At 40.8% G+C, this 27,316-nt stretch overlaps 2 protein-coding genes across 6 annotated transcripts; both read left to right on the top strand.

Moving 5' to 3' along the window:
• Positions 1–4,280: 4,280 nt before the first annotated feature.
• LOC115800971 (hydroxyacid oxidase 2-like) lies at positions 4,281–15,929 on the top strand. 4 transcript variants are annotated; one of them, XM_030758625.1, is made up of 9 exons: positions 4,281–4,376; positions 5,992–6,050; positions 10,203–10,355; positions 11,281–11,432; positions 13,615–13,898; positions 14,318–14,536; positions 15,039–15,197; positions 15,267–15,336; positions 15,488–15,929. In XM_030758625.1, exons 2-9 carry the CDS (start codon positions 6,034–6,036, stop codon positions 15,541–15,543), a joined length of 1,110 nt encoding a protein of 369 aa, XP_030614485.1. In that variant the 5' UTR covers positions 4,281–4,376; positions 5,992–6,033; the 3' UTR covers positions 15,544–15,929. The 4 variants fall into 4 exon arrangements, with proteins under 4 accessions (XP_030614485.1, XP_030614484.1, XP_030614487.1 ...); XM_030758624.1 differs by having other exon boundaries at positions 14,315–14,536; XM_030758627.1 differs by lacking the exons at positions 4,281–4,376; positions 5,992–6,050 and adding an exon at positions 7,822–7,860 and having other exon boundaries at positions 14,315–14,536.
• Positions 15,930–16,371: 442 nt separating this feature from the next.
• On the top strand, positions 16,372–27,116 carry LOC115800863 (kelch-like protein 9). 2 transcript variants are annotated; one of them, XM_030758450.1, is made up of 11 exons: positions 16,372–16,505; positions 17,333–17,386; positions 18,770–18,900; positions 19,169–19,362; positions 19,470–19,602; positions 20,017–20,213; positions 20,484–20,559; positions 20,801–21,358; positions 21,585–21,764; positions 21,972–22,085; positions 26,060–27,116. In XM_030758450.1, exons 2-11 carry the CDS (start codon positions 17,382–17,384, stop codon positions 26,554–26,556), a joined length of 2,085 nt encoding a protein of 694 aa, XP_030614310.1. In that variant the 5' UTR covers positions 16,372–16,505; positions 17,333–17,381; the 3' UTR covers positions 26,557–27,116. The 2 variants fall into 2 exon arrangements, with proteins under 2 accessions (XP_030614310.1, XP_030614309.1); XM_030758449.1 differs by having other exon boundaries at positions 19,166–19,362.
• Positions 27,117–27,316: the final 200 nt, after the last annotated feature.

Genomic DNA, 27,316 nt, shown 5'->3' with positions numbered 1-27,316 from the left:
TTTTAATGTGTTGCATTTTAAGCCAAAAAAAAAAAATGTTCCCATATCAGTGTGAGTCAAGCAAGACACTGAAGATGTGGTGGAGTTGCTCAATACAACCAGCTGTGGCTGTGGTGAACGCACACATTCCCCCTGACCATTTCTGAATGTTTTGATGCAACATCCAGAGCAGCAATAGATGACAAATGTGATATAATCTATTGTTATGAGAGATGACAGTAAACTCCAACAACACGGGGTTGAGCTATAATAACATAAAGAACTGCCAACTGTCATGGCTGCCTCTCGCCAACGATTCCCAACCTCAGCGTCAAGCCTGTCAAAACTCTGCTCTTCTTCAAACCAGCAGTGTAACAATGCACATATTCATCCCAAACTGTTTGGCACAAGAAGCTCAGTTCGGTAACAGAATTCCATGTTACGGTCCATTCTGTGATCCAAACAGTGAGTGCTAAAATAATCCGTTTACTCGATGTCTAAGCTACAGATTTTGGCAGCACCCCAGTTGATCTGCTTTTGCATGGTAGTAATTTAGGGCTCTAAAGCTGGGAAGAGACTGCAATTTGTATTCATCTCATACAATGTGTGACCCTAAAATACAGACATTTATTGCCCTTTTTGCATGGCCAGTTCCTGCAACTTCTCTGCTCACACTGTAAAGGTCAACTGACCAGCCACCACCTGGGAGTCAGTGAGCATAAGCATGAATTTTCTAGTTTTGTCCCCTTAAAACTGCAGGAAAGTGTATTCAAAGAAGATGGCCGTACTGACCAAAAAGCAAAATGTTAGATTACCCGTGTAGCTCTGACACTGGAATTGCGCTGCAGTCTTTAATAGTTCTTTTAAGATGAATTAATATGTTGCATATTTTTGTCATCCCCCCCCCCTCTTCTGCAATATGCCAGAATCAAACAGAAAAAAAAAGTGATATTATGCTTTTTTTTTTTCCTTTGCTTCACAGAAAGTGCTACAAAGAAACACTGACCTCAAAACAGAAGGTGCATGCGTGCAGACCCCTGAGCATTGTCTGTACCATTACACTCCTGCTATAAATGAAAACAATGTAACTAAACCATGTGATGTAATACAGAACAAAGGGAAGGTCATTTTATGACTTCCTACAAAATAACTGAGACTTGGTATGATACTGCATTTTTTGGATTGATAGTTAAAGTTCCTGATTTATAAATTAGGCCTTTTGGCACATAGAAAAATATACTTCATATATTAAAACATTCATTAGTTACTCGACCCCCCCACCCCCCCCCCAAATAGGGCCTGTTTAATTTAAGCTACAAGTGTAGCTTCATGAAGCCATGGTAGATCCTGCTACAGTGTCTCCAGGACCACATTTTGCCATAAAGACATGAGCGGAAGACAGTGAGGCCAAAACTGTCACAGATGGTGACAGCTAAAAAGTTAACATTAAATAAAAGATTTTATTTTTTTAAGTTAAATATCTCCTGTCACCACATTGTCCTCTACCTTAGCTTTCAAAAAGCCATTTGCCTTCCAGTTTTAATATCACATCAAACTAACCCTCTCCTGGAAACACCAGCTTGGACTCTGACTTGTGCATCAACCGTGCATTTACATCACAAGACATCACGTTCCTTATAAATAATGTCTAACGTTAACATCTGACATTTACCACAAAAAAGTAAAACTTAAATAGACTACAAAAAGAACTAGGTACAAAAAAGGATGTTCATGCGCAGCATGGTAAATCTAAGAGGATGGTAATGTTTTAACTAAACCCACAGTAGAATTCATGGTCATCCCATTTGAGTTTTTTATAACCTAAAGCACGCTTTAGGCAGAAATTAATCCTTTGAACAAATCAAGACATGTGCTTCCCTCCTTCGGGGGAACACTGAGCACAAATAATACTCAACTTTAACACAAAACACCACCGCCCCTTGGTAAATGTGAGTAAATCGCCTGCTGCCAGTGTGTATGGATTAAATCATAAGAGTCTGAAATGGCATGACTGCACACTGTGAGTTATGCTCAGATCTCTCCCAGACATCAAATGCTCTGGACATCCATCACTCAGCCGCTACATGACATTTACAGCCACTGATGTGTTCGCTCTGTTGCCTTTGCTTTGGAACTCGGAACAATACTTTCCACTGAAACACAGAGATACCGCAGTTATCCCAAAAAAATACAAAGATTAGTTTTCTAAGGCAGCTTTTTCATTTACAAAGATATGACAATACAAATTAATCAGTGTCATCATTTCCGTGGATTTATTCTATTTGTGTTGTGACTATCTGGTTTATTTCACACCATCCATAAAAAGCTCCATCATTATGGATCTGTGTGACTACCTCAGGTATAACAAACACAAATGCATCCTCTCTCTGTCTAGCATGTGTGCCAAATCTTAAAACCATGATGCACAGCCTTGCTGGAGAGTCGAGCGAAGCGCTGCATGAATTTGCAGCCCTGTCTGTGGACTCTGTTGTATTTAGTCTGATAATAAACCTGAGAGAGACAGAGGTGGAGGAGCTTGGAGCCTCGCCAGGGCATGATAACACCTTGACAATTCAACACACATGTGCTATGCGACGTGCTGGGCCGCAGCCTCGGGGCAGAGCCTCAACCAGCATGTGGAAGAGGTTTTCCACTCAGCTGAACGTCCAGTACCTCCAATACGATGGCCCTGGAGCCAGATCTAACTCTCTGGTATTAAGCATCGAAGCCAGCTGTGGATTAACACAATTTGCACCTCCTCTCAGCGCACACCCGCGCCTCCCCATGCAGGTCCGACTCATCAGATTTAGCCCTTGGGTTTACCTTCACGGTCTTTATGCTAAAGCCAAAATGAAATTTTAAAAAGAGAACATTTCAGGAACATATCACACACAGAAAGACAGGCTTCTCTCAGGAAGTCAGGTCTCGTTACCAAAGATATTGTATTTACAAAGAGCAAATTCAATTCAAGCGCCGAAATGTAATCGGGGCGAGAGAATTTAATTTAGCATCGCTGCACCCCACTGCTGTTTTAAAATGCTTCAACAACTTCTTGAGGCATTTTGTTACGTCCTGAATGAGCTGAAACACTGTGGCATTCATACCATTTTCTCTCATATTTTTCCATCAAGCCATCGCTCACTGCTGGGGACCTAAACACAACAAGCTTATGGTATCAAAGGTTGTGGCATCTGTGTTTTATATATAAAAATACTTAAAACACCTGTCAAATTGTCCCCACTCCACTTGACAGTTTGACATTTCCAGGAAGAGCTTACCTTCTCACAAAGCTTTTTTTTTTTCTAATGTTTGTCTCTCAGATTTGATGGGGCTGGAATTAAAAGTATTACTTTCACTCTTGTTAATAATGTGAGCCGGGAGGAACACTTCCACGACTCGATGTCAGGCATTTGCATGAAATGCTCTGAACAGGAAAGAGTTAATGAGTTGTTAAAATGAAAGCTGGCTTTTTATAACTACTCTCCTTTCTTGTGCAATGAAGATTCACTGTTAACAAGGAATTCATTTAACTTTGCTTAAAAGCTTTTCCAGAGGCACACACACACACACACACACACACAACTGCTGACTCTCTCAAAATATTGAAAACACAAGGAGAAATTGTCTGCAAGAGGAGAAATAAATAAGAAAGAGGAAACTGGTGGGACAGAAGGACAGAGGAAATGCTCTTTATGCTGAACTCAGAGTTCAGCATAAAGAAAGGAAAAAGAAGAGGAAGGCATATAGAGGGAAGTGGAAGTGTGGTAGAGTATTTCTAAATATACAAGTTTACGTCTATGACTTGCTTATGTGATTTAACTCACTATGTCTGGTGTGTAATCATCTGTTTTATGTATGACTGTATTGGTGAGGGTTGTCTGGGACTAGCGATGCCTTTGCTGAGGAGACAGGGTGGCTAGATGGCCTAGATAGTTAAGGGTATTTCCCCTCAGCAGTGTCTCCTTGTGCAAGCGGTCATATTCTTCTGATGTGCGCACAGCCTCCCCGTGTTTATCTACCAGTCTACCAGGACCTATTTTCCACAGCGCAAAAACAAAAGGAAAACAGGAGGTGCTTGTTGCTCCAAGTGTGGTTCTACATGTAAAGAACAGGTGTCCAGTTAATATTGTGAGTTTGATATATTTATGAATGATGGATGAATGGAAGTGACCTGGCCGAGCTTTTATTGGTTTTTGGCACAAAGAAAGACCAGGAACAGGAGTGCTGACGAGAGGCTTAGCTGTTGTTGAGCCACTGTGGGCGGAGCCTCACACTGTGAGAGGGCTTGTGGTGGGGGGGAGGTAGGATTCAGGGGCTGAACTGCCCTTTGACACCACCTTGTCACATGAGAAGGGAACCAACACGTACTGTAGGCCTGCCAAACAGCACAGTTTAAGGTAAGACACTGAATTCATGCGCCTCAGTAACTATTTATTTACACTGTGTTCACGTTATTGGATTCTTCTTTGTAGGCTAGTCATCTAAATACAGACACTCAGTGTTTACCTACTGAGTATGTAAATAAATGAATAATAGTGTGAGGATCTGTTGGTTCTGCTGGTTGGTGAGCAGCACTACTACTAAAGCCAGTGTAGCATAAACCAGCCAGTTTAATGACAGTAGTTCGTTAGACCTGTTTTGTATCTTACATTGAAGGTATTCTAGAAATCTACGTGGACAATGCGCCCTCAGCCGCCATTCACTGGAGCTAAATGACTGACACCTTTCACAGTCTACACCGGACAGAGGCTCACATTCATCACACACATTCATCACACACATTCATCACACGCATTCATCACACGCATTCAGCCACAGTGAAAAAGTAAACATAAAAATAAACATAATACCCCCAAAAGTGTAATAAATGATAGCAGTCCTGCCCAGTTGTAAAATAAGAGAGAGCAGAGAACACAGTGTATTTTGTATTGTATTGTATGTAATGTATTGTATTGTATGTAATGTATTGTATTGTATGTAATGTATTGTATTGTATGTAATGTATTGTATTGTATCGATTTAACTGAACAACTTATTCAATTTGCATTCAAGTATTTAGGTTTATAGAATACTTTAAAACTGGGACATTAATACATACCAGTTTAACAGAGCTCTGAAAGCAGGCTGAACGGGGTTTATACCGTGTTGTGCTGTAGTTGTGGGTGCACAGTTTAAATGACAGACACATTAAATACGAGCTTTGCTTGCCTTTACCTGCTTTACAGATGTTGAATGGAGCTTTAAGTATAGGTTTTCATTCAGTACTACACTGCCCTCAAGTGTTCATAGCTGAATGCTATTGTCAAAGGTTTTGGCGTGAACAGATTTTTCTGGGTTACTATTAAATATTTAACACGACATAAATAGATTAATAAATAAAAACATGCTGCTTCATCTCTGGATATGTTTTAAATATAATTGCTGACTTATATTGAGAGATTTTAACTGTCTTCATTTGTGGTGTAAAAGCTAAATCAATGAATTCTTTAAAACGATTCAAATACTAGTTGTTACATCTAAAACACCAGAAGAAGTAGGTGTAGCAGCATAGTTATCATATAGCACACATATTATACTTTAGTTTTGCTTTCATGGAGTTTACGCTGGTAATGAATGAAAGAAATTAAATTTTTGTGTCAATTATGTAATTGATAATTACACATCAATAATGATAACTGGCTTAAAAAGAATAAAAATGCCGTATAGCACTACAGATAGTATTCAGTTCAGCAGTGTGGTCATTTTATATGCATGGACTTCATGAGCAGACGCTAGAAGAAGTGCAGTGGTGGTTGTAGCTTTAACAGGCAAAGAAGCAAAAGTAGCATAATATAATATAGTATTAGCAGCACTGGTGTAGCAGTATTGGTAATAAACCCAGTAGCTGTGGCAGTAGCAGCATTAACTATCACATTAGTACCAGTGATGGCAGTAGGAGGAGGAGGAGGAGGAGGAGTATTACTAACAGTAATAACTGCTGTGCTTACACATCTGCTTGTGGACTGTTCACAGGTTATGAATGTGTCAGGAGAGAAGGAGTTCTGCTAAGAGAGAATGAGCAGTTGTAATCGGTGAGTAATCGGTAAACATTTATGAGCCACTGCATGCGTTCTGTGTGCTGATTCACTGTCTGCAATACCAGAAACTTTTTGTGCAGTCTCAGTGGGGCAGAGAATATAAATTAGCAGGGATTGCAAATGCAGATGCACCCTTGCAGTGACCCTAGCGTAACCTTTTTACTTTTCTGTTTCTAACCTCAGCATAAAAACATAAATATTTTTAATTAATGAACGTTAGAAATGTTTTATCACAGATACTTTATAATAATAGGAAAATTCTCCGTGCAGCAAAATCAGGTAACATGGGTGGATAAATTGCTTACAAGATTATTATTATTATTATTATTATTATTATTATTATTATTATTATTATTATTATTATTATTATTATTATTATTAAGACAACAAACTCATATTACTTACATGTGACTTTTTCCTGACTTTACACTGGGAGAATTCACCAGTTGCAGGTACACTCCTGCACTACTTGGACCACCTCCTGTTAAAAACAATATATACACGTTCATGGATTTTTTTTCTTCCTGTAACGTTCATAACAGAAAGCAGTGTAAATTAGTAGCATATGATATTTGGCCTTTTTATATACACTTTGTGGATGTGGGCAACTGATTGGCTTGAAACAGTATTTGAAAGGTTGCATTTTTCACATACACCCAGTAGCCACAACATTAAAGTCGAATATTGTACATGTCCCCACGGTGCTTCCAAAATAGCTCTTACCCATTGGTAGGAACTCTGCTGCAGTCCTGTTGTCCAGCACTTGGAAGTTCCCAAACGATTCTTTGGGTTGTGGCTTGTAAGAGAGCCCTCCTTGGATTAGGTTTGTTTGATTGCATCCCACAGATGCTCAGTGTATTTGGGATCAGGAGATCTTGGAGGCCGGGGGGAGACCACTGCCGTCGGGCAGTGTCGTGGTTTCCCAGAATAAATCATTGTAACCTGATGACCAATAATACTCATTTCAGCTGTATGCGGTTTTAATGCTGTTGCTGATCATAACCCTGATATGAGGTCATGAACAAACCCTAAGCAAATAACAATCATGGGATGCTGACCCAGTTAGGTAGCCAAGAAACATGGCAAATTTTTATTTAACAGAAACAAAAAATCGACAATAAGAGTGGATAAAATTGTAAAAACTAACTTTAAAGTATTTACGTGGTTGCAGAGTTTTAACAACTTAAAAGTTCAATGAATATAGGCTTTCCATAGCTAAACCTTCATTTACTGTTCACTATTTCATTTGATAGCAAAGAAGAAAATAAGTTCATTTGTGGTGTTAATATGGGTTAATTACTCATGCTAACGTCACTATAACCAAGGAAATTATTTGCACTGAGAAATTGCTGGCACTGAGACTGCAACTCCTTTTCTTTCTTTTTTATTCTTAATTAATTCATGTACAATTAACAGCCCGCCACACCTGCTGCTGAGCAGCTGTCCCTCCAGCTGGAATGAACCAAAAAACAAACTCTGGAGGGGGTTCAGACTGTACCAGTCAGACTGTGACATAAATGTAAACATACAAAGAAGTGTCTTTGGTTTCCAAATTTTCTTTTTGACAGCAATTACAACACGCATTAAACACGCATTAATGATTACAACAAAATTTAAAGTTGCTAAAGCTATCCGTAAACTTAAAGGAGCATTGCGCTATCAATTAGAATGGGCACGAAGATTTGAGATGCGTCACAGATTGGGTCAAAGTTCAGTTTAAGTGTCCAAATTGAACATTAACTCCAAAACAGCAATGTGTCTCACCTGCACGCCGAGAGAGGGAGAAAACAGGCGACAGCACCTGGTAGGCCCACAGACTGTTCGTGTCAATAAATAGCTGCTTCTTGGTCTTTCCATAGGCAACGTTTAAGAGCCAGTTTTCTCTCTTCAAGTAACGCACAAATTAGTAAAATGAACATAATTAAAAATAGCGCCGTGATCCTAATTCCACCAACAGCCTGAAATGTTGGCTGACCTTGATAAATGTGTGTAAAATATGTCTTCATTTGGCTATTTTTAACAGTATAACGATGTAAAATAAATAGGTCCTCTTTAACTAGCTGCATTTATTAAAATATTGCATGCACATTTAAGTGCTTAAACATAAATCTTTGTGTACTGTTCATAGAATTGTGCATATGTGACTATGTTAACTATGTTACATATGTTACTATGTGTAACTATGTTACACATACAACACTATTGTGTTTTAGTTACACCTTGGAAGTACCAGCTTAGACCCTTTTTGCCTTTAGAACTACCTCAGTTCTTGGTAGCACAGATTTAACCAGGTCCTGGAAACATTCCTCAGAGATTTTGGTCCATACTGACATGACAGCATTGCACAGTTACTGCAGATTTGATGGCTGCACATCCATAATGAGAATCTCCCATTCTGACACAAAGGTGCTCTATGAGATTGAGATCTGGTGACTGTGGAGGCCATCTGAGTGCAGTAAACGTATTGCCATGTTCAAGGAACAAGTTAAGATGAACTGAGCTTTGTGACACTGGTTATAAAGGGATGGATGTGGTCAGCAACAATACTGCAGTAGGCTGTGGGGTTTAAACAGTGCTCAGTTGGTACTAAAGGGCCCAAAGTTTGCAAAGAAAATATGCCAGGATGGAGCCATGCTTTCACCATCAGAATGCTGCAGCAGAAATCAAGACTCATTCAGTTCAGTTCAATTCAATTTTATTTGTATAGCACCAAATCACAACAGTCGCCTCAAGGGGCTTTGAATCTGTACAGTAATACAGAGAAAACCCAACAGTGAAAATGACCCCCTATGAGCAAGCACTTGGCGACAGTAGGAAGTAAAAACACCTTTTAAACGGGAAGAAAAATCCAGCAGGACCAGGCTCAGGGAGAGGCAGTCATCTGCTGTGACCGGTTGGGGCTGAGGGGAGAGAAAAAAAAGACATGCTGTGGAAGAGAGCCAGAGATTAATAATAAGTAATGATTAAATGCAGAGTTGGGTATAAACAGAGTAAATAAGGTGAATGAAAAAAAACAGTGCATTATGGGAACTGCCCCAGCAGCTTAGACCTATAGCAGCATAACTAAGGGATGGTTCAGGGAACTCATCGGACCAGGAAACATTTTTCCAGTCTTGCACAATAATTTTGGTGAGGCTGTGTGGACTGCAGCCTCGGTTTCCCGTTCTGAGCTGACAGGAGCAGCGTCCCCTGTGTCTTTGAACTTCAGCAGGTCATCTTGACCAGCTCTTCATGTCTAAATGCAGTGAATTGTCGCCATGACCAATTAAAGGCATTTGCATCAACAGTTGAACAGGTGTGCCTAACAGGTGTATCCAGTGTGTGTATATTGAGCATACCCTCACAGTTACTGTTAAGAACATGTAATAAAACAGGAGATTTCACATATGTTAGCATGTAGGATCCTGTGTAAACAGTGTGCAACTATGTATGCCCATATGCTGTATGATCCATCTGGACCACAGGACACTGTCAGATGCCTCTTGTCCTCACTATAGTTGCACTCATCATCAGCACATTTCCAGCTCGTGAAAACACAATGAGGGCAGGGGTCACCCTCTGGTCACATACGCTGTCAGTGGCTCTCATAATAGCGCTATGAAAGTTTGTTTCTGATTGATACAAAAGCAAAGGCAGGAAAACAAGGACTGGGAAACACACCAGAGGGAAAGGGGAAACTACGCCAGCTTATTTTTACTCAGATGTGCAGAACCTTAACCAGGGGGTTATTGATTGCACTACTTTAACATGATAGGAGGGGCGTTTCAGTTTGAGCGGCAATGTCGCAGCAGTTGATGCTTCACAGAGGCTGTGTGATTTGAGAGTCCAGGATTTTGTTTTTGAAATATCAGTAACTTGTGGTAAGTCTTGAAGTCGTGCATTTATTCATGTAGAGTGACTGGGGCTAGTTATTCTGTTTAAAGATGAAACTGGTTGGGTAAAAATATGAGATCTGGCTGTGGGGAAGTTAGCAGTGAGTAACAGTATCTTTTATGTAGTAGATATCTTTATTTTCTGTCACTGGTTATATAGTAATTTTGAAATGCTTTATTTTAAAATGTTTTACGCAGATTACAGAGCGAGCAAGCAAATGTTGTTTTATTGCCAATATTACACTGAAACCTGACAAATTCTGCTCCCATGCAGAGAGGGAGGTTGTGGTGGAGATATGCCTCTGGTATGCCTGACAGACTATGAGGAGTATGCTAAGGAGCATCTCTCAAAGGCCACCTGGGATTATTATGCAGCTGGAGCAGACGAATGCTGCACCAGGGACGACAATCTGCTGGCTTACAAAAGGTACACTGAGCAAAATAATGTTTATCCAGACATTCAAGGTCATCTCACAAGCACAATTCAAGTGTTTCCATTGTGATCTTCTATTTTTTTTTTTTTTTTTTTTTACAATGCATGCCAAATATGACAGCCCATCTTAAAAACATTTATGGCCACAGACGTGCAGGCAGCAGCATAGCAGTGCAGCTCCAACAAACTAAACAAATAATCTCTTCATTCTGAATAGAACCGGAGCGACACAACTGAAAAACATTTTTTAACACTGAGCCGCGGATCATGTAGGGACACGGCCTGTTTCTGTGGACTTTGGGCGGCTGTAACTGATTTCTGCACTACAGTGTGTGTTGCTGTGACACCAAATAATCAGTAACAGGCCGTTTGGTTTTACTCAGTGTTGCTGCTGCACCATTCGTCCAACCTCCTGTGGTGAAGTGTTTGGAAAGTTGCACTACCGCTGGGATGAAGATTTTTATTTTTTTGGTCAGGATGTTTTCGCTATTGTCTCTTTCTGCATTCCTCTCAGCTTTCCTAATGCCCCTATAAAGACTGGTGAAATGCCTTTTTTGTAAATTCATGGTATATTCTGTGTGTTTTTGCTACAAGATATATTTTGTTCCTGTTAGAAATTATCACATTGGACTGTTTCCTTAATATTTCAGCAGTAACAGGTTTGGGGAAACAGAATCCCAAAGTGTTCTGCCTCTTCATCAGTAAAGCAGTACACTGTGTTTTTATGTGCACTGTGTTACTGACATGCTGTCATGACAGGGTCATGACCCTGACATACATTGCCTTTAAAGTAAAGCTTCTACTAATCGAATAGTCACAATGCAGTAAAAACTACATTGATGGTCTCACAGCATGCCTTGCTAGCATGTTAGGAGTTCACGCCTTATTATTTACATGTTCGGCTGTGCTTCATGCTCAGGATCCGTCTGAGGCCTCGGATCCTGCGGGACGTGTCAGTGAGCGACACACGGACCACAGTGCAGGGGACAGAAATCAGCTTCCCTGTTGGGATTGCACCTACTGCCTTTCACTGCCTGGCCTGGCATGAAGGAGAGGTGGCCACAGCTCGGGGTAAGGACTTTTGTCTCAAGGGTATGTGGGTCAGCACACCGTTTTCATATCCATATGAATTTGAATGTTTTTTTACTTAGTAGATTATTTTTAAACCACTGATATATCTATTGATATTATATATTGATATATAAGAGGGATGTATCAAATGTGTTTTTATCCACTGGCTTTCTTGACGTTTTGAGTTCTAGATCCAGAAGCGACCGCATTTAGATGAGAGGGTGGATTTCAAACTTTCAGTTACTGCCCAGGGCACGTTCATAAACTCTCTGACTCCGTCGCACAGAGGGAGATCCCTGCTAATTAGTGCTAAGTAGCAGCTAATAAAATCGTAGAATTTAATTGACTAAAGCTGTAGTGCAGATGGTGTGAACCTTAGAACAAGTTGTTATTTGTCAGAGAGTTGCACTGGCAACTCAACTGTCTGTCAAAGAGGCCACGAGCCTAATATTGCCTAACTTTAAGCCTTGAAATGTATCATTGAGATTGTCACACACATTCCAGTTGTTATGAAGGTGGAACAAATAGCTATAGACACCAAAAAAGGCTTTTTGCATGAGGCTGTAAGCATATTTTTGCTGTAAAGTTGGACAGTTAAACGTGGGCGTATATGGGGATTGGACTTTTGAAGGCAACCCCAAGAGGCCATTTGAGGAACTGCAGGTTATGGGAACTGCATGGGTTTTGTTTTTCAGCCCCAGGGGCTTCCATGAGTTGAGAGTCTAATACCTGCTTGTAGAACACTTTCATAAGGTAAAACAAAATTTATCATCATAGGGGTTGGTTTCCAACAAATTTGCATTTTAGAGACGCATAGTTTTAATCCGGTGATGATCTTAATATACATAGATAACATTAGATGGGAGCACATTTAATAATCAGAAGCATACTGTGGTGGTGCTTTTATTTATATCTACAAACCGGACCTTAAAGCTAATTTAATCCTTAACTGGCGTGCTGCTTCTTTTTTCATTTCTAAATTCTTAAATTTGCAGCAACCCAGCAGCTAAATGTTTACAGCACATGCCACATTACTGATCTTTCAGCAGTTTGATGTTGCTTGTGTTGCATGTCATGCTCTCCACCCATACTCAGTGTTTCCTTTCAACATTTTCAGTGCTGACTCTCTTATAAAGGCAAAAATAAAATCCTAAATACTGTTCATTATTAGAAGTATTGTCAGTATAGTTTTATGGAATCATGTGACAGTATACACTTACTATTCTTAGTACTGTAATTCTCAAACTTTCACATGTATAGTGCCATTTAAAAGTATTTATCTCCTTCCTGATTTCTTAGTTTTTTTGCATTTCTCACATTTAAATGTTTCAGATCACCAAGTCGTCCAGACCCTGAAGCAGCAAAGCAGCTCCAGCCCATCTCACAACACCACCGTGTTTGACCGTTAGCTTGACTGTTTATGAAGTGCCGTTAATTTTACATCAGATGTAACAGTCTCGTTCGTTATTGTTGAACTCTGACTTTAACTGTGGTGAATGAGGCCTGCAGTTTTTTTAGATGTTGTTCTGGGTTCTTTTGTGACCTCCTGGAGTCATCTATGAGCTCTTGGAGTAATTTTGGTAGGCCGGCCACTCCCGGGAAGGTTCACCGCTGTTCCAAGTTTTCTCCATTTGTGGATAATGACTCACCGTGATTCACTGGAGTCCCAAAGCCTCAGAAATGACTTTCCAGACTGACAGATGTCAGTGAGTTTGCTTCTCGGCTGTTTAGATTGTGGCATTTGTTGCATTTTACGCTCTTTTAGTCTGCTTCACTTTGTCAGACAGGTTCTATTTAAGAGATTTCTCGATTCAGCAGGTCTGGCAGTAACCAGGTCAGGGTGCAGCTGTGAAATTGAACTTAGCTTTCCAAAATTTTAGTTAATCACAGTTCATGGTTTAACAAGGAGGACATTTCCTTTTTCACATAGGACGAGGTAGGTTTGGATAGCTTTTTTCACTTAATAAATGAGATCATCATTTACTGTAAAAACTGCATTTTGTGTTTACTCGGGGTATCTTTGCCTAATATTAAAATTTGTTTAATGATCTTAAACATTTAAGTGTGAAAAATCTGGAAAAAATTAAGAAATTAGGAAGGGGGCAAATACTTTTCCACAGCAATGTACATGTAAGTTTCACCTTTGTGACATCATAGTAACATCCCAACCTTCATCCCACAGCCACCGAGGCACTGAACACCTGCTACATCACCAGCACATATTCCACGTGCTCGGTGGAGGAGATCGTGGCAGCAGCACCCAACGGTTACCGCTGGTTCCAGCTGTATGTGTACCGAGACAGGAAGCTGTCGGAACAAATGGTGCACCGCGTAGAGGCTCTTGGCTACAAGGCGCTGGTCCTCACAGTCGACGTCCCCTACACGGGGAAGCGGCGCAATGACATCCGCAACCAGTTCAAGCTCCCACCGCACCTCAAAGTAAAGAATTTTGATGGAGTGTTTCAGGTAACAGCGAATGTTTTTCCACATATTCAGCAAACTCTTAAAACTGCTTAGTTAAGAACACAGAATGAGTTACGACAAAGAACAAAGACAAATGAGTGATCTCCATAAAAGCCAAGAAACAAGAATTCCTGTATTCATATTAAATTATATTTTTTATGTTTATGCTGTCATAATTGTAATTTAAATGCTAATTTCTTAGAACCTATTCCCTTACGATCTGAGATGGCTTAATTCAGATCATGAAGTTCAGTCTTTGTCCATCAGAGAGGTTTTGTGTGACTTGCAAAACATGACTTCAAGTTACAAGTGCAAAATATCCAAACTCTGATCTACTAGCACTGTCGGAGTTGCCCCATAATTTCATTTTCAGTGAGACTTAAATAGCTGCACATATTTGTACAAACATGCACTGTAAGCAGGAGACTGCAGCCCCAGAGGAGTATGGGATTCCAGCTAACACCTTGGACCCCTCAATCAGCTGGAAGGACATCTACTGGCTGCAGTCCATCACACGCCTCCCTATCATCATCAAGGGCATCCTGACCAAGGAGGACGCTGAGCTGGCCGTGGAGCACGGTGTCCAGGGCATCATTGTGTCAAACCATGGGGGGAGACAGCTAGACGGAGGCCCAGCGTCGGTACTCACTGACCACATTCATCACTGCTTTCTTTTTATTTAAGACCATATTTATTCAATGTATGATAGATAACCAGCGTACTCATAGCTGTGGCAATAATACCATAAAATTTAGCAGTTTTATTCAGTATAGAAGTAAGTGGTCAGAGCAGTAGCATAGTGCCTGCTTCAGGCATTACAAGTAAATAACAATTTGTAACGCATACAACCTAAATCTCAGTCCTTAAACCGCTGGAGAGCTGTATCAGTCTTTTCAAGTAACTCTTCACAAATGAGAACATCTGTTTGTTTCACAGCATTTCTATCACGAATTCAAACTTTGTTACCACTTCACAGCAGCAGTATTTGATCATTATAACCCTGAGCTGTACAAAGCTTGAACGTGCTATTTGGTTTAATGTCGGCGTGTGTTTTTGTTTGTTTTTTCTTGACCTGTAGTAGCTTCCACAGATACTCAGACTATTCATCGGTGCAGTAAGCTTGTCTTGTCTTTGTTATAACAGATTGATGCACTGCCGGAGATCGTGGACACCGTACAAGGCAGAATTGAGGTCTATGTTGATGGTGGAATCAGAACAGGAAGTGATGTACTGAAAGCGCTGGCCTTGGGAGCCAAGTGTGTTTTCATTGGCCGTCCAGCAGTGTGGGGCCTTGCGTACAAGGTACGACAGCAAAATGATTAAAGAATGCAAATTGTTTTTAAATTAATTATGGCCTGTTTGATCTTTTAGGGGGAAGAAGGAGTGAGGGAAGTACTGCAAATCTTAAATGATGAGTTCCGTCTGTCCATGGCTTTATCAGGTGAGTGTGAGTAAGATTCGAAGATCGAGTCACTTAAAGCTTAAAGGGGATCATTGTAATCATGCTGATATATATATATACAGGCTTTAAAGAAAATTCCAGCCTTATTTTTATTTTTGCTTTATATTAATATATATATTTACTGATGCAGGTTGCAGGAATGTAGCTGAAATCAACAGGAACCTCATTCAGTTTTCCAAGCTGTGACCGCCAGCAGAGGGCAGCACTGAGGACAATTATCCACTAAACTCACAACTTAAACAAAGAGCTTGAGATTTCATCATGACAACAAAACTGAAACAAATTTACCTCAGAACTAATGTTTTTTTTTTTTTTTTAATCACACCAGCAGATTACAGTACATGCAAGCAGCTATCAAAGGTTAGAAATAAGTCTTCTGATATGTAGTCATGCCAGACTATAAAAGCTGAGGGTCGGTTTAGCAAGTTGATTTTGCTTTTGAAGGGAGGACAGGAAGGGATGGAGGTTTTTTTGGTTCTGTTGTAATGAGTCAGCATGAGTGCACTCTGTACACTGTGGTTTGAAATGCTGCCAGTTCTTATGACTGAATAAACTCCAGCATGTGGCAAAGATCTGTTGCTCTTTTCTGGATTTATTAATGTCATGTGATAACTGAAGTGCCTGTAATACCTGGTGATTTGATGCAAAAAAGATTCACCTGCACTGTCCTTCAGTTATCTGATCAAGACTGTATGAAAATTAATGTTTACATCTCTAATAAGAGAGTTAGCTAATGTGTTTCAGCTACAAGTCAGATCTTCTGATGAATTTGAACAATGCATTCCTCCATTCGCAATATCATGCTTGCACACCAGGTCATTCAAGGCCTTGTATGTGCTAAAATTTTAAAATAAATACCCTGAGAAGCTTCCGAAACCTTTTATTTCACTGACACCATCTCAAGTGTGACACTGTCAGATGGAGTGCATCAAAATGCGGAAAGAAACCTAAAGCGAGAAAGAGAAGTAGCACAGGAAGTAACTGAGGTCTGAAACGGTGAGGCTCAGTCAAACGCTTTAACTCTTCAACCAGCTGGCACGGTGGAGCAGACATTTTCTGCTCAGTCTTCCTTTTAGAGTTTGTTTTGGATAGACTGCCAGGCTGGAGGGGGGGCTCGGGTCCAGTTTGCTGAGGAAGCTTTCTTCCAGGTAGGTCACCCACAAATGTGCCTTTTTGTACTTTTACAAAAGTGCAGGTGAGGTAGCACAGCACACGGCAGAGCATCGCTACTTCACGCGTGCATATTCATATGGCTCAAAAGTGCAGCATTTCACTTATTTAGAATCAGTCACCTTGGTATTATTGATACTTAAGTGTTTTGGCTTCTCATTATTATTTCAGTTGAGACAGAGGGTCTATGCAATCTTTGACAATGAGCTTTATTGTATGAGGTGAAATAAAGTGGAATCAAGCAATATCAAACATTCAAAAAGCAAAACCACAAAGTTTTTCACACGGCTGATCTTATCTGCTGATAATCATGTTAAACAAATATTCAGACTGCAGCACAGGAGACGTGGAGCCAAAATGATTTTACGCATAGCCAAAATGAAATATCACAGAATTGTCACTAACAACACAATCAGTTTTGGCATGCATGCTAGGGTTTTTGTTTTGTTTTTTATTTGTTTTTTTAATGAGGAAACGGGACAGTTGTAATGGGAATGATGTTGAAAACATTTGAAGTGGAGTTCAGTGAAGTCTGCCAACACGTGAGGCCACATCAAATATGCTGTGAAAAAAAAAGAATGCTGCAATATGAAACTTTGAAGCAGATCTGACTTATTGTGTGAGACGCAACAACAAAACAGTCTAACAAAGACGTGTTACTTCTGTATCTAACCCGAATGAACGTTCACACAAGTACAAATCTTTGTATGCAGACATAAGCTAGTAAGGACTTAATGCCAAACAGTGTTTTGTTGGCCAAAAATACATTTCTGGCCACTGAAGCGCTTCTTTTTTCTTCATGTAGGAAGTCTCACCAGCGAAACAACAGTCCTCAGCCCCAAGAGGCCAATGAGATGGGGTAAGGAAGGTTCTGGGGTTCAGGGTTTCTTCTTTTTATATTTCAGCATTTCTCCTCTGATTAATCATTCAACATTTTCCATCCATCCATCCATTCGCTTCCGCTCATCCTGTTCAGGGTCGCGGGGGGGCTGGAGCCTATCCCAGCTGTCATAGGGCGAGAGGCGGGGTACACCCTGAACAGGTTGCCAGCCTGTTGCAGGGCCAACACAGAGACAAACAACCTTTCACACACTCAGTCACACCTATGGGCAATTTAGTGTAGCCAATTAACCTAACCCCAGTAAGTGCATGTCTTTGGAATGTGGGAGGAAACCGGAGTACCCGGAGGAAACCCACGCAAGCACGGGGAGAACATGCAAACTCCACACAGAGAGAGGGAGAGGCCTGGGCCAAGGTGGAATCGAACCCAGGCCTTCCAGATGGTATTCTAACTGTGAGGCAGCAGTGCTAACCACTACGCCACCGTGCTGCCCCATTCAACATTTTGTAGAATGTAAAAAAGAAATGAGTTTTCAGTAAAGGTTTAAAAGAAGAGTTTTAAAAGAAAAAAGGAGCAAAGATACTGCGTGTGTGTGTGTGTGTGCGTGCGTGTGTGTGTGTGTCCTCACAGCAAAATGTGGTCATGGAGACACCTGCTGCAGCAGGAGCTACCACAGTAGCAGTTTGGATCTCTCCTGCAGGTGTTTTCATGCATGCATCTGTCTGAAGGCAGTTTTTGTCAACACAGAATAAGCTGCAGTCACAAAGCTGCAGTGTTCTGAGAACTGATAGTGCAATTCTAGTATCTACATATGTGGAACTAGTAACCCAGTTAGTATCTGCTTGATAAATTGGAACTGTATCTATAATCAAATTTGAAAAGCATGAGAACATGTTTTCGAGCGGTGCCTTTTCACCTGAGTTTAAGACCCATAGCAGGAAGCCGTTTCAAGAGGAGACATGGTGCAGTTAAAAAAGGTCCACTGCTTCCTCTTTTTCAGGCCACAGGACATGCACTGCAAAACAGATAAGGGACTTTTGCAAATCAGGCCTTATTCTTAGAAAAGAGCTTCATTAATCAAATGTTTCAGATTATTTGGTTGGTTGGTTAAATTTAGGCTTTGAGCGATAGAAGGGGTCTGCTGAGGAAAGTGGCATTTGCACACACTTCTAAGAGGAAGTGCTGAGAGGCATAACTCCGAGTATTTGTACCAATCAAAACAGCATGACCAGAACGTTCAAAAGAAAATTCACCAGATGTTTAGTTTGTGTTTGACCTTCTTTGCCCTGCTACACATGATGATTTTATAAAACCAAATCCATGAAGCTGTTTGGATGCAAGCTTTATAAAAATAACAGTAAATGTCAGACCTGTTCCTCCACTGTGACTTTTCCCGCGCAGGGCGAATGGAGAGGACAGTGGGCCGGGTAGGCTGAGCCGCAGACTGTCTCGTCTGGGCAGCAGGCATCAATCCAGGGAACAGAGACACGCGGCTCAGCCAGAAAGACCTCCTCCGCCTCCTGTTCAACAAGGTGTGTGTCCACGTGGGACAGAGAACAAATAAATGTCACCATGTTGTGTTTAATAATGTTGAATGTTTTATTTTACAACATTTTTTAAAATTTTCTCCTTCATTTTAGATATTTTGAGTAGATCTTGCTGCTAAATCCTTTATGTTTCTGTTGTAACAGCTGTATAAGCATTAGCAGGCTTGCAGCTCCGTGTACCTGCGCCGTCAGCAGTAGTATCGGCTTTTCTCACCTCTCAAATTCTGATCTCTGTTTGTGTTTCCCTCAGTAGATGACAGGCCAGCTCCACCAGCCCCTGTTGTGGCTCCTGCTCCAGCTCCAGCACCAACACCAGCTCCCGCCCCTCTCCCGCGACCCACTGAAATACCACCTAAACGCCCCGACAAAGCAACAAAACCCAAGCTTCCTCCTCGGCCGCTGTCCAAGGTGTTCAGTAGCACTGAACATGGAGCAGATGTGTTACAGGTCCATATTACTGTCTGAACAGCTCATTGATAGGAGATTATTTTCAGGGATAATTGTAATAACTAACCCATCCAACTATTTTTCTAATCTAATTATTATCCCCAAAGGGCTTTGATACTTTTCGTGGAGATGAGACTCTCTGTGATGTTGTCTTGATTCCTGGAGACAGCAAAGAAAAGTTCCCAGTGCACAGGGTCATCATGGCGTCCTGCAGTGACTACTTTAAAGCAATGTTCACAGGTTTGTTGCACTGAGACCGCAAGGAAATGATGAAATTCTAGTCATGATGAAGAAATGAGACAAAAAAAAAACTGACCGACTGCATTGAGTGCATGTTTGTAACTCCTGGAAGTAGATGGAAAACAGTTTCACTTCATACTTTCTCTTTTGGATGAACAAGTATTCAAAGAAGAGGAATTATGTTTTGAAATTCTGGCTCCTTTCTGCATTCAGTTTCCTTTTGATGGGCCCTTTAGAAGATAGAAGTACCTGTTTTCATAGCCCTCGTGTTGTGCATGTCTGAGCCTTTACAGTGTCAGTTGTGTCTTTGCATCTTGCTGGCTGTGTGTCATGCCTGTACAAAGAAAATCTTCAGAGGCAATGCAAACACATGCCTCACCTTCTCATCTTTGTCCTTTGTTTGCACTTGTTCAGGAGGCATGAGGGAGCAGGAGATGAGAGAGATCAAGCTGCATGGGGTCACTAAGTTGGGCTTAAAAAACATTATAGACTTCATTTACACATCCAAAGTGAGCCTCGACATGGGCAATCTTCAGGACACGCTGGAGGCCGCAAACTTCTTGCAGGTCATGCCTGTGCTGGGGTTCTGCAATCAGCTTCTGAGCAGTGAGGTAAGCAGTTCTTCTTTCAGTTTAAGGTCAAAGTTTCATCAATCTGCTAATTATATTCAGGTACACTGGGGGCCTAGCTTATAAGCTGCCAAATCCATCTGAGTGCTTTTCTGTCCTTCCCGCCCATATTTTCTCAGGATCAGAACATAATATGACATTGGAAGTGAGCCATTATTGTGAATAGTAACAATAAATAGCAAGGCACTGTATAACACAGACTATTTACTCATATTTGTTTAATGAATCTATTTTCTGTGTTGTTCATCACAGATCACGATTGATAACTGTGTGGAAGTTGAGCGCATTGCCACAGACTTGCTTCTGGAGGATGTTCAGCTGAATATAGGTAAGTGATATGATATATCTGTGTGGATACTAAGGTCTAAATCCAATGTGTGATTGCCATAAATCCTTGGTTATTAATGGTTATTATTTAATTGTTATTCAATTTTTCCAGCCCTCAGCACTACCTGGAATCAGTCTAACTTTCCTTATATCAGTCTGATTGTGCGTGGCAGCTTTTATATCCAAAACTATAATAAACTGGGTTATTTTCATTGATTGTTGATTATCTGTATCCCATCCAGGTGAGTTTGTGAGCCAGAACCTCTCAGAGTTAGTGCAGTGTGGCCGCTACCTCGAGCTCTGCGAGACCAGCATGGCCAACGCTCTGGCCAGCAACTCGCTGAAAGGTTTCTCCGAACTGGAGCTCTACCATATTGCAAGAGAATGGCTGGACCACGAGCCTGCCAAACGCCGCTCTTCAGTGTATGCCTTGATGCGGCATATTCGCTTCCCGCTGATGAGCCCCAACGAGCTGATTCAGATCTCCCAGGATGACGAAGAGGAAGGCGACTCTCTGATGCGCTCTGAGACGGCGTGTGTGAACCTCCTGCTGGAGGCTAGTAACTACCAGATGATGCCTTACATGCAGCCAGCCCTGCAGACAGAAAGGACACAGATACGGTCGGACGCAACGCACATTCTGGTGCTGGGTGGTGTGATGCGACAACAGCTGGTGGTGAGCCGGGAGTTAAGGCTGTATGACGAGAAGAGCGGCCATTGGAGGGCCCTGAAGCCCATGGAGGTGCCACGCTATCAGCATGGTGTTGCTCTTCTAGGGGGCTTCCTCTTCATTGTTGGAGGTCAGAGCAGCAACAGTTTGCACTGTACACACATCAGTCAATTCAAGAGTCAGTTCAAGCCATGTGTTCATTTGATATGAGTATTTAATTTTGAACAAGCCAGCATTAAGTATTTTAGACTTAAGCATCATCAATACTCAAAGCATGGTCGGATGATCTACACTGATATGAGCAGGTTGTAACTGGCCTTTTGTTGTAATTACCAAGATTCTTCTTGACTTCTCAGGTCAGAGTACGTATGACACAAAGGGCAAGACAGCCATAGACAGCGCCTACCGCTACGATCCCCGATTTGACAAGTGGCTGCAGATTGCTTCACTCAATGAGAAGAGGACTTTTTTCCATCTCAGCGCCCTGAATGGGAAGCTGTTTGCAGTGGGAGGAAGGAACGCCTCAGGAGAAATTGGTGAGCTGCTACAACTTTTTGTTCTAGTGCTTCTGTCAGCTGATAAACTGTTCCTTTATTTAAGTTTGAATTGTTCAAAAGAGGCTTATGGACACTGCTATTATCACTGACCTTTTATACAGCCATTACTGTTAGGATTCTTTACTGCCATTAAAAATATATATGCTGAAATAAAGTTCATAAACATCCCTCTCTGTTTTTGATCAGATACGGTGGAGTGCTACAATCTGAAGAAAAATGAGTGGACTTTTGTGAACAGTATGGTGGAGCCTCACTATGGACATGCTGGAACAGTCCATGGAGGCCTCATGTACATCTCAGGTAAGATAACAAAAAAAAAAAAAAAAAAAAAAAAAAAAAAAAAAGATAACACTGTTCAACACATAGACTATAAAATAACTTCCTGGTATTTTACAGATTTCCCCTGTTTTTTTATTTAAACATGGAAAAATAAGCTGTATTTGCACATTTAATACAACATAAGTCTATCATTTTTTAGTTCCATAACATTTTAATGTCAACAAAATACAGTTTTTCTTAGGAAAAGACTGTTAAAATATATAAATACATATTTTATGAAGAGAAAACGTGCTGATAGCAGCGCTCTCCTGCAAGTTAAAGCTCATGTATTATAACAGTGTTTGACAGAACTTAAAGGGTACAGGGAAGCTTTGTGTATGTTAACAGGAAACTATTGTATTTTTCACAAATAATTAATATTCAATATTTTGCTATATCTTTGGAGCCCCAGTTGGTGGTGGTATTATTTGATTCAGTTTGACTGTTGGACTGTTTCATCTATAAATTCCTGGGATGAGTGAAAGCTTTTTTTTTTCGGGCTGTTATATTTTCAGCTCGTGTGAATGTTTCGTGTCCTCGCTTTGCATAATTTAGTTTCAGCCTCTGATCAGTCTTCCCACTGACTTTTTATATACTGCTCGTTCTGACCGCACCATAAATGTTGTTGAGTTTACTTTTGTTTTTAAAATGCAGTCATAAAGTATGCAGAATTTATGAGATCATGTTAACAGTTACTAATGTAGTAAAATGTACATGCACATTTCAAAAAAGTTAAACATTGGTTTTTAGCTAGCACTGTACCGTCACATATAAGAGTGTTAAATACCACTGAATGCAGGCTGTTTGTCAGTGTCTTCCTAACGTAAATGACAACTGACCGCATAACCATTTCGTGAACTGCTGCGTCGGTTTTCCTTTTCGATTTACTGTAGACAGAGATCAACACCGTGGTTGGAGTAAGAGGAACATTCACCTTGTGGTATAAGAAAAAAATAAGGAACTGACACTGAGGCAGGAGGCTGCAAGTCCAACACTTAACAACAAAAGCTTTGTACAGTGACCGTCTGCAGTTTTATAACAATATAAAAAAAAATCAACTTCTCCCTTTTCTTCTGACAGTCACCATTAGCAGATCATTCAGATCTTCCTTTAACTGAATGATGACGATGCTCCTTCTTCGTGCTCATGAGCTCTGTGGTGATAGCTTTGTGTGTGAACCGTGCATTTCTTCTTCTTTAGGTTCGAATTAGCAGCCAGATAGAAGAATGACCAAACAGCTGTGGAGATTCAGACTCTTCAGTTTGTAGTTTTTACTCCTCAAACCAATTTTTGTCAAAGTTCAACAAGCAACAAAAAAAAAAAACACCCTTACGAGATGGATTAGATAGTGCTTTCATGGGTGACCTATTTGAAACCACTTCCTGTTGAGATGCACTGTCTCATGAGCAGCTCACGCCCTGCTCTCAGGCCCGTTTCTTAGTAACCCTGGACAGGAAAACAGCTTTTGGTGTTGAGAGCAGAAACACGAGTTTCACTTGTGAATCAGGAAAGCTTTGCAACCAAGTTAAAACCCACAGTTTTCTGAAGCTACAACGTGCGTGTACATTTATTATCATTTGTAAATAAATAACAGCACATACTGTATGTGCACACAATACACTGTACTTACATCTTACTGTATATCGTCTTTGTATCTGATATTTTTTCTGATATTTACAGCTGAGGCTCAGTATGCATGTGCTACTGTGTCAAGAGAAAGTCCACAGTGGTAACGCATGTAACTTAGCGTGCGACTGCAAACCGTTACCTCAGCAAAAGATTACCAAAATGTTTTAAGCTTTGGTAACTAATTCTTGTGCCAACACATACTTTTTAGTAAGAAATATAGTGCAAAGAAACAATTTCTCTGTCACTGCAGTTCTGTTGTTCAGTTGAATCAGTCATAAGGTCTACAAATTATTAGGACACAGTCTGGCATATTTAAATTTCCCTCTTCAGCAGGCTGAAAGTCCAACCCTAAAGAAGGACCTAATTACTAATTGGGGAAAAAAGAAAAGCCCCTTTTTCTTTTTTAAAATTATGTTTCGAAACAGCTGTATCATATCATCTTGTGGCAGTGGTGCAGTGGGTAGGCGCTCGACTTGCAGCCGGAAGGTTGCTGGTTCGAGCCCCTGTCCCTGTGCTGCGTTGTGTCCTTGGGCAAGACACTTAAACCACATTGCCTATCGGTAGTGCCTGTCTCTGGCTGTATGACCGCAGATGCTCGTCTCTAGATGAGTGATCTGGAACCATCATTTCATTGTGTGCACAGTGACAGTGTAATTTTATCAAAATTACAGCCAGTTAACATTATCCCAGTGACGAAATATTACAGCAGTCCGTGTTTCCAAATCATGCGATGGTGTTAATACTCTGGCAGGGAAGGTGTTGATTTTGTGACTCGGATAGGCAGTTAACTAATGAATATTTTGAACTCTAAACACAAAAAAACCTTCTCCTAAAACGGTCCGGTTTAATTTCAGCAGCAAGGAGCACAGACGAAAAAACACCTCATTATTGCACAAATAAGTCCAGAAGAATTCAAAGAAGGACATTAGCAGTGCATTGTTGGTGTGACAGGAAGGATGTTAGTCACGTCGGTTTTTAGCGTTTGGCCACAGGAAGCAATGTGTCCATTATTTCATACTCTCCCACAGACACTTATTAGCATACCTATTCTTCTTATAGATATGTAGATATTTCCTGTTTCATAAACTCAGTACTCTTTTTGATAAAACACGTATTAGTAAATTTTCATGGAAAAATATAACTTAACTGTAACTAGCAGTAGAAAGAATCTAGGTTTATTTACTAACAGTACTTCAGTAAAATGTAAAGATTCTTGTATTTTAATCTAGTATTCACTTTATACTTTGACCCTACTAAATTTCACTGAGAAATATAGCACTTTAGTTTACATTTATTTGAAAATTTTAGGTGTAGCTAACGTTTCAGAGTACAATTTGTAAAATTTAGTATTTATAAAAAATTTTTAAAAAACTTAGAAAGCTCATAAATGTATAAATATCCCCTTCGGTCACCGTGTACACACTTATATATTATACTGTAGTATTCATTTTCTGACATCTCCTGCCTAAAAAGATTATGTGGGCAGAAGATGAATTTTTTTCCACCAAAATTCCTGTATCGTGACCAAAGGGGCTAAACAGATTGTCCAGCCAAGATGAGATCAAGATGATAAATAACAGTGATTAGCTGGACCCCTTATCTATAATTTGTTAGCATTTCCACTAAACGGTAACTTTAAATTTCTCACATATAAAATCATTTTAGTGTAATTATCCACAGTTTCATAATAACAGCTATTTTTCTGTTTTTACCCCTGGGCCAACCAGCTGCAGTCACATGGAAAAAATAAAGTTTTCACAGGACTCTTTGCACTGCCCCTAGTGCTTCCAAGTAAGTAGCAGGCACGTGCTGATAATTAGATACACTTGTTTAACTGATTATCAGCAAGTGTGACCAGCAAGCAGAAGTGTTGGCAGCTTGCTAGTCTGGGGCGACACAATCTTTCAAGGAGCGAATGTCCTAGCATATTCACCCGAAGGTCAATGCAGTGCTCAGAGAAACTGCCGACTCTACAGGCCTCAGTTAGCATGTTAAAGGTTAAAGTTCAAGACAGCACAATTAAAAAAAAAAAAAAAAGACTGAACGAGTATGGCTTATTTGGAGAAGTTGCCCAGAGAAAGCCTCTTCTCTCTAAAAGAGAACACAGCAGCACAACTTAGGTTTGCAAAATTGCACATAGTTCAGAACTGAACTCAACCAGTCATATGAATGGGTGAGTGTGCCACATCAGTCACAGGGAGCATTTTACTGGACACTGAATATGCAGGATTTTTACTGGACTATTTTGAAGTTTTGGTATTGATCTTTTTACTTCAATTAAATATCTGTATACTTTTTCCACCGCTGACTGTTCTCCTCCCACACAGGCGGCATCACCCGTGACACCTTTCAGAAGGAGCTCTGGTGTTACGACCCTCTCAGCGATACGTGGAGTCGACGGGCCGACATGACAGAGCTCCGCGGCCTGCACTGCATGTGCACTGTGGAGGACAGACTCTTCGTCATGGGCGGGAACCATTTCCGAGGCTGCAGCGACTATGATGACGTCCTGGGCTGCGAATACTACAGCCCCGACACAGACCAGTGGACGGTGGTGTCACCAATGCCCCGGGGACAGAGCGACGTGGGTGTGACTGTGTTCAACGGGCAGATCTATGTGGTGGGAGGCTATTCCTGGAACAGCAGATGCATGGTTGACATTGTGCAGAGATATGACCCAGAGAGGGACGTGTGGGACAGGGTGTTCAACGTGCTGGAGCCTCTGGGGGGGATTCGTGCCTGCACAATGACAGTTCATCTACCAGAGGGGTCAGTGGATGAGGCTCAGATACAAGATTGCCCACTTCCCACGGCTAAGTGCTGATACCCACAGACGAGGGGGTTTCCGTATTTTGTTGCTGTGAGACCACAACTGACATGATGAAATTTACCTGCATGCTGTGGCAAAAAAAAGGCAAAACAGGAAGCCGTGTGGGTTGCATGTGCAAGCAAAGCAGGCTAGCTTACATTAGCATTCTGTAGTTTGAAGCCTTTACTCATACTGTGCTGCTGTTAGTATCATTTCCTGTCCATTCATTTGCTACGAGCCATGTGGCACCTGTGATAATCTGCTGATTGTGTTATGAAAATACATAGTGTATATATTTCCTAAACGTAAGTTCAAACCCACGTTACTGATCAGTTTTACTGGACTTGGTTTTATTGGACACTGAGGCGAACGAGTCAGGATTGGAAGCTAAACCATCTCATCAGAGATAAAAAAGGAATCCAACACTGAAAAATTGTATTAGGGCATAAGATTAGCATTACGCTAAGTGCTGTTTTTGTAGTTTGTAACTCTGTTGGTTGTTTCTTTTTCATATATATATATATAAAACTCAAAGGAATTAACTAAATGCTCTGTTTCACAATGATTCATGCCAGATTAGGTGATTAAAAGAACCCCACGGGTTTTGGGAAAATTTCGGAAAACAAAGAAGTTTTTCTATGGCACAGAGTCATAAGTTTTCAGATCGACTGTAGCTGCAAAATAAAATCTTGAGTGTGGAATTTCCTATTAATCAAGCCTGTGACCAACACAAAGTCATGCTTTCACGAGGTTGACACTGTTAAAACAATCTCTA

This window comes from Archocentrus centrarchus, chromosome 21 (assembly GCF_007364275.1).
Source record: "Archocentrus centrarchus isolate MPI-CPG fArcCen1 chromosome 21, fArcCen1, whole genome shotgun sequence".
Taxonomy (NCBI): Eukaryota; Metazoa; Chordata; class Actinopteri; order Cichliformes; family Cichlidae; genus Archocentrus; species Archocentrus centrarchus.
This window is presented reverse-complemented; position numbering and strand designations above follow the sequence as displayed.